This window comes from Triticum aestivum, chromosome 6D (assembly GCF_018294505.1).
Source record: "Triticum aestivum cultivar Chinese Spring chromosome 6D, IWGSC CS RefSeq v2.1, whole genome shotgun sequence".
In the NCBI taxonomy this organism is placed as follows: domain Eukaryota; kingdom Viridiplantae; phylum Streptophyta; class Magnoliopsida; order Poales; family Poaceae; genus Triticum; species Triticum aestivum.
This window is the reverse complement of record NC_057811.1, coordinates 475,763,126-475,776,798: the sequence shown is the minus strand read 5'-3', so window position 1 is coordinate 475,776,798 and position 13,673 is coordinate 475,763,126. Positions and strand designations below refer to the sequence as shown.

Sequence of the window (13,673 nt, the reverse complement as noted above, 5' to 3'; positions counted from 1 at the left end):
GCCCATATAAGCAATAACAATCATTTTGTCATATGATTCTTTTTTGGTTGGCAAATTACACCACATGATGTACAACTTCAATCGATCCTTGTAGAACTTCCTGCTTCCTGTAGCCATATTACACCACATTTTCAGGAGAGTGTCGAATACCTTCGGAAGAGAATGGGGCACTTACGCAAGAGAATGGAAATGGAACACATTTGCTCAGCGTTATCAAGGACAAAGCACATGTAAGCAGCGTTGGACCCTTGACATTTTTTGGTTGGCAAATTGGAAAGCCCAGGACAAAGCAGCGGACTTACAGCCACAAGGAGCTTCAGTGGTCAGCAGTTGTGCTTGGATATGCAGCACATGTAAGTTTGTCTGCCCAATGCTCTTGTACAACAAAATATTAAGACAATACATTTGATGTAGCACACATATCCCAGACTAGCTAGGCCAATTGTCATGCTTTAAGAAGAAAATACAAAAATTATTCCTTGTGCTGCCGATTTTTTTATATATGGTTTTGAATACATCCGGTAAAGATAAAAAAAGAAGAGCATTGTGTTTTTCATGCATTAGTGGAATACAGTATACATTGTGGCCCTTCCAGATTTAGTGTTTTTCATGGTTTCAAGCCTAATCTCTACTCCTAATGGATGAGTTGGTTGAATAGTCCCACCACTTTCGTCTGGTTTTTTTTTGTCCGGTTTTTCTTCGTCCAGCCTCCCACCACCACCGCCACTTCCATTGGTTTATTTTTGCCTCACACCTATTTTCAGTCCCATGCTCGTCACAACGAATAACCTACGAAGACGCAGGTCTCCTTCCCGATAACCCTAGCCGCCGCCGCCGCCGCTGATCTCCCCTCCTCCCCTAACTGCAGCTTCACGCCATTCTTTTCCCCTTCCTCCTGCTAACGGCGTCCCTCCACTCTGTGACGCAGATCGGTCGACATGGGCGGGGCTGGTGGCGATCCCCAGTCGGGCTACATAGGGCCGACGACGATCTGGACAGGGGCGGTTTGAGGCGCTCGCGCACATCGGAGGTACAGTGGCGGCCGCGTCCTGCATCAAAGGTGCGGCTAGGAATCAGAGGAGGATATGGGAGGGCAAGAGGAAGGGACCGGGGAGGGGCTCACTGACGCGGCGATGCTTGCCGGAGGCTGGCTGGCGGCTGGGTCACACGGTGACGGCGGCGCGCATGTGGCGTCCTCCCTGGTGGGGCGAGCAAGAAGGAGGAGGTGCACGGGAGGCGTAGGCGCTGTGGCGAGATGCGCTTCGGATGCCCGAGATCGGGCTGCAGCGGGCCCTGGCGCTGCTGGTGGCTTGGGGGGAGCTGACTTCGACGTCAACTTCTACATCACACAACGTTCTGTATCAGAGAAGGTTCGTGATGCAAATGCCTACTCCTTTACTCTGTTTTATCAGTTTTAGCTCATATTATTTGTTGTATTAGCACATATTTGTTTGTGATGCCAATGCCTTCTCCTTTCCTTTGTTATATGCATTTCCTCTAATGTTGGTAAACTTTAGATTGAGTAGACCTTGGCAGCCTATCCACTGAACTGCTAACTGAAAATATCAGGACCCAGTAATTTGACAAGCAAAGTAGTAATGTGAATTGATGTGTTGTTTGTTGTTCTTGTAGTTGGGGACGACCGTGAGCCCGTGACAGTGAGACAGACACGACCTTGACTTGGCCATGTCCGCCTCTCTGGACTGATGATAATGCTTCACTACTGAGTTATGTAAGAAACGGTGAGACGAAAGCCACCTGCGTCATCACCTCAGCCATGTCCACCTCTCTGTACTGAATATCATGTCTCAAATATCCAAAAAGCTTATTTAAATATTGATAGTCAATAGTTTTTCTATAGTGCTTCTCTACTAATCAAAGAAGTTAATAGTTTTTCTATTTCATTCTTTTTTCCAATTGAATGCACTCGGGTTTCTTTTGGATTAGTTATTATTAAACATATAGTTCTTTCTATACTGATGTGTTATTTTTCAGTTGAACACAATGGACTTTCTATAGATTTTCATGGTTTTTGCAAAGTACTGAGCTTTGTTGTTTTATTCCTACATATTCAGGAATTTCGTTGTGAAGCTAAAGCGGGTGTTAAGACAAAGTCCACTCTGTCTAGATTGAAAACGATTGGAGACATGATTCACCTGATATTCAGGGGTAGTCAAAACCATGGTGAAGTATTACTGTGCAAGTTTCACTGTCTTGTGTTACTTCTCTCATCTTCACTATTTGGCAAAGAGTCATTCTTTCGTACATTCATAATCACTACCAAGTTTTATGTTTATTGAGTAGTGTTAAACTGTTAATTATCGTGTACCATAGAGCGCAGCTATTCTAGATTGTTAGAGACTAGAATTTATCGATGTATGTGATGGAGAGACCAGTAGTGTTGTTCATCTTCCGGTGTTCGTATAATTGTTAACATTTATTCATTTCAAAGATTGGTGCAGGATAACAAACCTCATGTTGTCAAAGCTTTGTTCCAATATCTATTAACATATTTCTTTTCAAAGAGGATCGTTGTTAGAAGTCTGATGGGATTCCGATCCCCTAAAAGCATGGCGAAGACAAGATCAAGTTCCATCACTTTGCATCGAAGGGACTGCCACCTGCCTCAAGAACAAGGAAGGAGAGGACGGTGGGCCTCATGCCTGAAATGATGAGATAGGGAGATGAAGGCGGGCCTCATGCCTGAGACGACGAGGAGCAGGGAGAGGAAGGCGGGCATCATGCTTTTCACATCCTACATGGGAACACGAACATGAGGAAAGAAATCAGGTTGGTGATGGGGCGTGTGCGTGCGGCACTGGGTGTAGAACAATTCAACGGCCACCACCATGTGAGGTGCAAGGTAAGATCAGCTTCTTCAACTAGGTGCCTCCTACATCTCAGTATCTCACTGTGAGGATTCGTGGGGCTTATATGTGCCACATGTGAAGGACAAGATTGTTTTGGACCTTGGCTTGGTGCTTGCCGCGTTTAAGTTGCCCATCAGGATGGTCGTGTCCTTGGGTGCATGGCCTTCGAGCACCACCAGATGCCCACGGGAAACTCACTCAAAAGAATTTTTCATTATACATTAATTCATGATCTGGTCTTGTTAATTTATACTTTGTGAAAGTGCGATCAGGTATCTGTGGGGTGCTTTTAGAAAAAGCAGAAGTGGTCATGCTAGAGCTAGCGCAATTTAGTTGAAAGGCATGGGATCGGTGGCATGAACATCTTGGGCTGATCTTGTGTGCCATTTGTGCAGGATTCAGAACAGGAGTGGGAGGGTGAGTAGTGATGGAAGAAGTAAGGAAATTGAAAGGAACAACTTCTTGTTGCTGTTGACGCTACTGATTCAACCCAATACATTTTGCATTTCAGCGTGTGTACAACATGGGAACATATATGTTATCTCTAGGGGGCAAAGCATTGTGGATTTATCATCATTGTGGTATTTTGGAGGCTAGCTGGCTGTGATGTCCAGACAGGTAATTTTGAGCCAAAATCAGCCTTAAAGGTAGGTCTCAGATTTTACTCATGCTTCAACTATTTTGAGTATAGCGTTTGCATTATTTCTAAGAAGTTTTGTGCCTCATAGCTTGTGTATATAAGCATATATGTACTGTCAGATATATTGTCAGATTGTAATGTTGATAAAATGAGAGGAAGTTACAAAACTTAGCATAACATCTATTTACTACACAATGTGCAAGTTTAACAGTTATTAATTGTGTGTCTACAACTGTTCTGTTTTTTCACTATTGTTGGTTGAAATCTGCTTCAACAATGCGAGTTCTTTATTCTCAAGACGTTCTTTTGTTCCCTCGTGTGAATGCGTCTTCCTAAGCAGGTCTGCATGTTGGTATTACTTTGTTTGTTGACATCTTCTTCTCTGTCTACAGACCATGCTCACTATTAAAGGGGAGCAACCTGGCCTGTTGCAACTCATGTGAATTCATGTGGATGATATGGTATCTTACATTTTTCACTAATCAAAAGTTCACACACGTAGTAACCATCTATGTGTTTGGCAGTTGTAATGTCTGTTAGTAGTTTTTTTGTGAATTTATTTATTATAATTAGGAAGTAATAATAGCTTATTGCTTGTACATTTGCCTCTCTTTTTTTGTAGAAGGTGCCTTTGCCTTTTTGAGCTATATAGTAATTGGCTATTTTTATGAACTCCATAAAGCTGCAAAAAAGATTTTGCATCAACTAATTTACTGAAACATAGGCGGATTAAATATGTGGTCTCTCATTTAAATATCAAAATCAGAATTAGCACAAAATAGTGTATCCATGTTCTAAGATTAGCACAATCTGATAACCCTCCTAAATTTCAGCATTATGTGCTAATGGAAAATTTGAAGTTGTCCATCACTATGGTTCTTGCATGGAACAATTGTGCATAGATTGTTGATATTTGCATTATGTCATTAAATGTCACTGCTAATCAGTTTCTTACAATTGAGTAAAAAACCCTGTCCAACATGTGAAGGTTCCAACTGAAAAAAGATGTCCAGTCGTTGCCCAATAGGCTCTTATTTTCCACTTTGTCTTCTGATGCAAAGTTAATTAGCCTTATGATTCATACAGTTTGTGGAATAATCAAAGTGACGTTGTGCTTTATGGTATAGCCGTATAGTAATAACTACTACTCTAAGATGTCAAAAGAACTTTCAAAACATCTAACTATGCTTGCAAAACACCATATCAAAATGCATTTGAGTAAATTACCATTTCAGTAAATGATGAAACACTCTTTTTTTGGTCGATTATTTGTTTGCCTACAGTAATAGATTATCAAAGTAGCACCGCATATTTATTGATTCATTGGTTATTCGCCGAATCATTCTTCAAGGGAATCCATACCAGTGTGCTTAACCTTAGCTCACGTCACTTTCCACTGAGGGTGCAATCATTGCCATGTCCCCATCGCTGCCGCCATGCAGGAGAACCTCTCATTGCTGGATGTAGCGGCGATGATGTTCCTGGAGAGATGTGAAGCGGCAGGGAGGCGCAACTAGGTACAGGGCGCTACAATAGTGACTCATTGCCGTCGAACGACCCTCCCGCTTAGGCGATGCTCCTGGCCTTGCATGGTAGACAACATATATACCTCGTAAGCATGTGTTGAGTTATTACTGCAAACTATAACTGTCTTTGTTTGCTAACATGAGAAAATCATTGTACCACCATCCTTGCTGATTGATTCACGCGCATGTGTGTTTTGTTGGTCTGAGACAGCAACGAAACATCATGTGTAGTAGATGGCGCTGCACCTCACTTGCAGTGAGTGGTGAAGCATGGTGCCACGAGTGTGGCTGATGTGCTGCTGGAGAAGGACACGATCTTGAAGTAGTCGGCATGAACGGCCACCGGGTATGGAATTGTTTTCTCTTCTTTTCCCTAAAATTGTACTCTTTTGGGTGTTGTTGGATTTGGTTTCCCTTTGTTCTGACAAATGTACACTCCCTTTCGCTCATTGATAATGTGGTTGATTAAGTGCATGATTGGTCATTGGTTGATCAGGGCTTAAGGCTCATAGGGTTGTGCAAAAGGGTGTAGGTTGGTTTGGGAAGGTCTATTTGTCCACAGAAAACTGTTGAATGCTTGTGTGTAGGAATTCAACATATCGGTATTTCAGTTTTGACAATCACATATTGACGCAAAATTTCTTCTACCTCTTGCAGATTTTTTTATGACGATGCAAGTGGTCTGAAGATGTCTTCGTGACCAAATATTTGCAAAGTGATCAGGGAGATATCTGATGGAACATGCCGAAACGATTTTGGGCCTACAATATAAAAACAATGAAATTGCAAACTTTCTTAGGGAGATATGTGATGGGATGTGAAAAGCTCCCCCCCACCCAACCAACCCCGTTACGACGCTCTATGAGTGCTTCCTGTAAGAAGAGGAGACACTTGTGCATGCTGCTCAAGGTGATACACAAGATTGAGTGATGGTCTTGCAAGCTCAGGGCGATCATGGAAGTAGTGTAGTTCCTTTGTGTGTGAGAGACCCACAAAGGATTTCTTAATGAGCTTGAGTCTACGTAGGTTGAACACCAAAGAGTGATTGTGGTGCTCTATGAAATACTAAAATGCAGGTGCTGCAGCGGTTGTTCATTGATATTATGTAGCTTTCCTTTGCATACGCTTGCAACTACATATACATGTGGCCACATATGATAAGTTGGCAGTGAACTTTCAAATACAGGCGACAAATTCTTGACAGAGTGGATTGTAACATTGTGCAGAAGAGATAAGAGAGAAGAGAGAGACATGTAGAGCTACAGAGAGCTTGAGAGGGAGAGAGACTGTTGTTTGATTTTTTATATTGTGGTGAGAGAGAGAAAGGAACTGTAGTTTGATTGTAGTATTGAAGGGAGCGAGTTTAACCTAATGTAATCGACAACAAAATTACAAAGCTTGTGTGAGGGGGAGCTACGTTGGAAGGGGGGTTGTGAGAAGAGATGGGAGATGAGATGTAGAGACACCTCGTTGTTGGCTGTCTTTGTGGGGAGAGAAGGAATCGGCTATGCGGTGCGAGTGAGAGGAGTGTCTGCTTTCTTTTTCCTTCAAGAAGAGGAGAAAGGAGCAGCTGTTATGCGGTGACATAAATGTCACATACCCTAACAAGACATTTTTAGAGGAAATACTATCCAAGTGATGTATAAGTAGCCTACAATCTATATCTCATTAAAATAGGGATTTGATTGACATTGTACGATGCAAACGAAGGTAAAGACAACATTGCTCACATTTTATGAAAATATATGAAACCCATCAAGTAGATATAAGTTTGTAGCAAATAATTAGTTGGATCATTGCTCTCTCTATATACACAACTTTCTATTAGATTTTTTATCAACTTACATCACAAGCGATGTGGATTAAAAAAAACTTATGGCTATCATTTTATTACACGCGACATTTGACATGCATTATGTTCATATGTGCAACCATCAAAAAATGTATCCATAAGCCCGTGGCAACGCACGGGCTTTCTACTATCAATAATAATTACATTATTTATGATATTACATGGAAAAAGTGAAGGGGGAGGGGGGTTCATTGACACGATTATGACGCTTTTTATAATAAATCCAAGAACGTAGCTAACTCTTGTATCATATCATTCGCTTCTCTTCGGAAGTGCTTCAATTTGAATTTCCCATTCGATCTCAAAACTTAAGCTTGTTTGGGAATCACAATGGTCGATGAAAAGGTGAGATGTGGAGAGACGAACTTTAGCGCTTGTTGTAGTGTGCTTGAGGCAATTCTCGTATTTTTCCTGTACCAATGCACGTTCATTGTCCTATGTTAGCAGTAGAGCAATAAGGATGCTTCTATGCAAGTAAAATATTATAGTTCTTGTGTTGTTTTCGCCTTACATTCCTATGCCATGGCTGGGGTTGGTTTCAAAAATGTAGATTTGCAAATTACTTCCTCTTTAGTTGATCCTATAAGTGTCCATACCAGGTCACCTAGGGCCGCACGGCGACCGCACACAAGTTTCCAGTAGTATCATTGCACAACATTCTGTCGCTACAATATGAAGCAAGCTTTGGGAGTGGCAGAATGCTGCCTCCACCCCTGGTTCCATTTGTGTGGAGACTCTAAAAAGAGCCAAAGTGAAAGAAGAGATGGAATGACAATGATGCAACCTTGTCGTGTGATTCTTGTATGTATATTTGAGGTCCGTAGGAAAATATGTATTAGTGAGATAAAGTGATGGAGATGCATCTTAGGTGGAGATGGAAGCAGAGCCTAGAGATAAACAGAGCATTATCAGTTTGTGAATGAACTTGTGATGGAAAGAATGTTTTCATGTTCATATGCCGCATTTTCTTACTATTTCTACCAAGGTGAGGTGCCTTGTATATGCCATATTTTTAACATACGTAGTAGAGCGAGACAACAAAACAATGACATAGAAGCCACATGCAGAATCAAGGGGCAGTAGATTGAGAGGATGGTTGATGTATGGACAAAGAGGGCTAGGGAGAAGTTCAACAGAAAAGAGAGGCTAGATGGGGTGCATGGCATTTGTTGGAATAGAGAGAAGATACTTGCATTTGTGTTTTGATTGAACATTGCGTGCAATGTCTTTGTTCGGGAAGGGTTACTTGAGCATTGTTTGCAAATTTATTCGCTGGCCCATGGCAACGCACGGGCAGTCTACTAGTACATATAATATTTCTGTAGAGGTACGTGTAAACATCACATAACTCACCTCACAACCTCAAATAATTCAAGAAGCAAGTCCAAATTCATGATTCTTCATATGACTTATCAGTGAACAACCTTGCTATTACACCATTTATGATCTCTTTTGCATTATTCAATCCAACATGACATCCCATCCTATCTAAATCAGGGCTCATTTGTTGATTGTCGTGGAGGCCAGTTTGTGCAGTACGTACACTTGCACCCCTTGGTAACACACTCGCCTTCTGTGCCATACCCTATACGTTCGACGCATGCCTTACGACAAGTTTGGTTATTACATGGCTTTGGCGATGGCTGAATAATGTTTGACATACAGGAGATGGGATCAATGCCAATGCCCGCCGACGCCTCCATTATCACATCTGCAAAATCCCAACATGAGGAAGAGACGATCACAACATGATCATTATTTATTGGACGAGGTTTCGAAGAAACATATTACATGAATAAATGAGTACCTGATGATAGCACGAGGAAGGCGATGGGCAGGAGCAACATTTGGGTACACCTCATCTTAGCTAGTTGTTGAGTTGAAGGAAAGACTTGCCGATAGTTGCCTAATCTGTGAGCTCTGAAGGAGAACCAACATAATGGACAAGCCGTTTTATATTGAATTTGCCACATTAAAATACTATTTATCAAATTAATGACCTATATAGATAATCATGTAGCATGCAGATATACGTTCCCATCAATGCACACAATTTATTGTACACACTACTCCCTCCTTTCTGGTTTATAGGGCTTATCTCAAAATTTTAGTTTTCCATTTTATAAGGCTCAATTTGGTTGTTTCCCATCACATGTTCAGATTCCAAGGTGCATTAAATCATTGCATGCAAGTATAAAGAGAAAATTGACCAATGCATGTAATTTATGCATGCATGCATTGCAATTAATGCATTGGTAAACATACTTTTTTGAGGAAAACAAGAGCATTAATTGGGTGCTTTTGCAAACTACAAAAAGTATTCCACCACTCACCATCTACCTTGGTTGGTGAGATTTTTGAATTGAGCCTTAGGCTAGTCATAGTGGGAGTAACTTAGCTAGTAACATACCGCACTTCGAGAAAATTCTGCTTATGTGGCAAGTAATTAATGAGAGGTGGTAACATAATATGTTACTGTAACATAACACTTTTCAAGACAAGATGAGTCTACGAGCTAATAAATGAAGTCATCTATGATACTACTACTATGTTACTTTGCATTATGAAGGTAGTAACTTAGTCTAGTGTCATATGCATGACACTAGTCTAAGTTACTCCCCACTATGACCAGCCTTATAAACCGGAAAGGAGGGAGTAGTAATGTAGAGGTACGTCATGGATCAACACGTGCACACCAAAAAAATACCATAAGAATAGATTTCCGGAGATAGTGGTTGCGTTACTCTTTTTTATTAGAAGGATGCTTGTTTGATAGCTCTAATGTCTAGTGTCAGTTTCTGTTTCTTTGCATATATTTTTGTTTCACAGAAAAATCATACCAAACGAAGTCCAAACGTGATAAAAATTTACGGTGATATTTTTGAAAGATAAGAGACCAGAAGATCCACGAGGACGCCACAAGCTTGCATGGTGTACCCCAGGGTGTCAGGAGTGTTGTCTGAGCTTGTGGGGCCCCCGTAACTCCCCATGGCGTGATTCCGACGCTGAATTTTTTTATAAATTGAGAACCCCCGGAAGTTAACCTAGATGAGTTTTTATGCCGCCGCAAGCATCTATTCCGAAGCGATCTCATCTGGAGCCCTGTTCCGACACACTGACGAAGGGGAGAAGTCATCACCGGAGTTCATCTTCATCATCCCCGGTGCCTCCGTGACGAGAAGGGGGTAGTTCACCCTCGGGGCCGAGGGTATGTACCAGTAGCTATGTGTTTGATATCTCTCTCTCTCTCTCTCGTGTTCTTAATTTCGCATGATCTTGATGTATTATGAGCTTTGTTAATATAGTTGGATCATATGAAGTTCTTTTCCTCTATCTCTTTTGTGGTGAATTGAGTATTACTCTTCGAGGTCTTTTTGTTATCAGATTGAATACTCTAGATTTGAGATCACTTGATGTATGTCTTGCTTGTGGATACCCGTGGCGACAATGGGGTAATTTATTAAGATCATTTGATGTATGTTTTGGTAATCAACTTGCGGATTTCCGTGGTGACATTGGGTAACCTAGGCATAAGGATTGATACACGTTTTCATCCTACTTTCTTTGATAAGTGTGCAGAAATTTACTAATGTATGAGGTAATAGCACCCCAGGTACCCTAACTTGCACACAATGTGATGATTTAGTCCCAAAGTTGCAAAACTTGACCAAACCATACCTCAACTTGCATCTCATGTGATGATTTAGTCCCAGGCCAATCAGAGCTCGCCAATTGGCTGGACCGGTCAGCGCGCGCAGTTTTGCACAAAACCCCCTGCCGTTTCCCTGAATCAACCCGCAGTCACCCCCACCTGAATTAAATCTGTCGGAATCCACTTCACGTCCGTTCGAGAGGGTTCAGTTGGTCGCTGTCTGGGCGACAGAGCTCACGGGCTGGCGGGGCGATAGTGACATCATCGACGGAGGCGTCGTCGCCGCCGTTCGCCAGCGGCGTGGAGACGCCGGCATCTACTCATCTCGTCCGGCCGTTGGGTGCATTCCCTCCTGATTACTGTGAGCTCGACGCCCCGCTTTCTTTTCCTCCCTCTCCTCTCCTCTGCTTTGCTCCTCTGGGCTCATCGCCCCGCCGTTTGCAGCTCGAATCGCGTCCATTTGTGCTCGAATCGGGGTCATCTAGTGGTGTTTTCTGAGTAGGGTCATGCATGGCGAAGTGGAGCTAGGGTTTCGGCCGATGAATTTAGGTTTGGGTTCGACACGATAGCTAGGGTTTATGGCGGACAAATTAGATGTTAATGCCTTTGTAGTTGGCTTTTCGTTCTGCTTTAGCATGTACTCTACTCAAGCATCTGTTCGTGTTGTGAAATTTAACTCCTTTTTGCTGTTGAAGATGTTTTGTACAGAGTATAAACTATTGGAAATATGCCCTAGAGGCAATAATAAATAGGTTATTATTATATTTCCTTGTTCATGATAATCGTTTATTATCCATGCTAGAATTGTATTGATAGGAAACTCAGATACATGTGTGGATACATAGACAACACCATGTCCCTAGTAAGCCTCTAGTTGACTAGCTCGTTGATCAATGTATGGTTACGGTTTCCTGACCATGGACATTGGATGTCGTTGATAATGGGATCACATCATTAGGAGAATGATGTGATGGACAAGACCCAATCCTAAGCCTAGCACAAGATCGTGTAGTTCGTTTGCTCAGAGCTTTTTTAATGTCAAGTATCATTTCCTTAGACCATGAGATTGTGCAACTCCCGGATACCGTAGGAATGCTTTGGGTGTACCAAACGTCACAACGTAACTTGGTGGCTATAAAGGTGCACTACAGGTATCTCCGAAAGTGTCTGTTGGGTTGGCACGAATCGAGACTGGGATTTGTCACTCCGTGTAAACGGAGAGGTATCTCTGGACCCACTCGGTAGGACATCATCATAATGTTCACAATGTGACCAAGGAGTTGATCACGGGATGATGTGAGTTACGGAACGAGTAAAGAGACTTGCCGGTAACGAGATTGAACAAGGTATAGGGATACCGACGATCGAATCTCGGGCAAGTAACATACCGATAGACAAAGGGAATTGTATACGGGATTGATTGAATCCTCAACATCGTGGTTCATCCGATGAGATCATCGAGGAGCATGTGGGAGCCAACATGGGTATCCAGATCCCGCTGTTGGTTATTGACCGGAGAGTCGTCTCGGTCATGTCTGCGTGTCTCCCGAACCCGTAGGGTCTACACACTTAAGGTTCGGTGACGCTAGGGTTATAGAGATATTAGTATGCGGTAACCCGAAAGTTGTTCGGAGTCCCGGATGAGATCCCGGACGTCACGAGGAGTTCCGGAGGTAAAGATTTATATATGGGAAGTCTTATTTTGGTCGCCGAAAAAGTTTCGCACTTTATCGGTATTGTACCGGGAGTGCCGAAAGGGGTCCGAGGGTCCACCAAGGGGGTCCACCAGCCCCGGGGGGCCACATGGGCTGTAGGGGGTGCACCTTGGCCTATATGGGCCAAGGGCACCAGCCCCAAGAGGCCCATGCGCCAAGAGATAAGAAAAAAAGGAGAGTCCTAAAGGGGGAAGGCACCTCCGAGGTGCCTTGGGGGGGAAGGACTCCTCCCTGGCCGCGCCCTTCCTTGGAGGAAGGGCCAAGGCTGCGCCCCCTCTCCCTTGGCCCTATATATAGTGGGGGGAAGGGAGGGCAGCAACATCCTAAGCCCTGGCGCCTCCCTCTCCCTCCCGTGACACCTCTTCCTCCCCGCTTGCGCTTGGCGAAGCCCTGCCGGGATCCCGCTACTTCCACCACCACGCCGTCGTGCTGCTGGATCTCCATCAACCTCTCCTCCCCCCTTGCTGGATCAAGAAGGAGGAGACGTCGCTGCTCCGTACGTGTGTTGAACGCGGAGGTGCCGTCCGTTCGGCGCTAGGATCATCGGTGATTTGGATCACGACGAGTACGACTCCATCAACCCCGTTCACTTGAACGCTTCCGCTCGCGATCTACAAGGGTATGTAGATGCACTCCTTCCCTCTCGTTGCTAGTAAACTCCATAGATTGATCTTGGTGATGTGTAGAAAATTTTGAATTTCTGCTACGTTCCCCAACAGTGGCATCATGAGCTAGGTCTATGCGTAGTTTCTATGCACGAGTAGAACACAAAGTAGTTGTGGGCGTCGATGTTGCCAATTCTTCTTGCCGCTACTAGTCTTATCTTGTTTCGGCGGCATTGTGGGATGAAGCGGCCCGGACCGACCTTACACGTACGCTTACGTGAGACAGGTTCCACCGACTGACATGCACTAGTTGCATAAGGTGGCTAGCGGGTGTCTGTCTCTCCCACTTTAGTCGGAACGGATTCGATGAAAAGGGTCCTTATGAAGGGTAAATAGAAATTGGCATATCACGTTGTGGTTTTACGTAGGTAAGAAACGTTCTTGCTAGAAACCTATACAAGCCACGTAAAAACTTGCAAACAACAATTAGAGGACGTCTAACTTGTTTTTGCAGCATGTGCTATGTGACGTGATATGGCCAGAAGATGTGATGAATGATATATGTGATGTATGAGATTGATCATATTCTTGTAATAGGAATCACGACTTGCATGTCGATGAGTATGACAACCGGCAGGAGCCATAGGAGTTGTCTTTATTTTTTGTATGACCTGCGTGTCATTGAATAACGCCATGTAAATTACTTTACTTTATTGCTAAGCGCGTTAGCCATAGAAGTAGAAGTAATCGTTGGCGTGAAAACTTCATGAAGACACAATGATGGAGATCATGATGATGGAGATCATGGTGTCA

General features: G+C 43.3%; 1 protein-coding gene across 1 annotated transcript in view; it reads left to right on the top strand.

The window, feature by feature from the left end:
- Nucleotides 1–6,239, top strand: part of LOC123142746 (uncharacterized) — a 75,172-nt gene extending 68,933 nt beyond the window's left edge. The window contains exons 4-10 of the mRNA XM_044561514.1: nucleotides 136–353; nucleotides 929–1,370; nucleotides 1,633–1,742; nucleotides 2,076–2,863; nucleotides 3,266–5,122; nucleotides 5,248–5,382; nucleotides 5,694–6,239. Of these exons, the coding sequence (XP_044417449.1) occupies nucleotides 136–353; nucleotides 929–1,126 (416 nt within the window). The 3' untranslated portion in view covers nucleotides 1,127–1,370; nucleotides 1,633–1,742; nucleotides 2,076–2,863; ... (1 more) ...; nucleotides 5,248–5,382; nucleotides 5,694–6,239. The remainder of the gene's footprint in view (nucleotides 1–135; nucleotides 354–928; nucleotides 1,371–1,632; nucleotides 1,743–2,075; nucleotides 2,864–3,265; nucleotides 5,123–5,247; nucleotides 5,383–5,693) is intronic.
- Nucleotides 6,240–13,673: the final 7,434 nt, after the last annotated feature.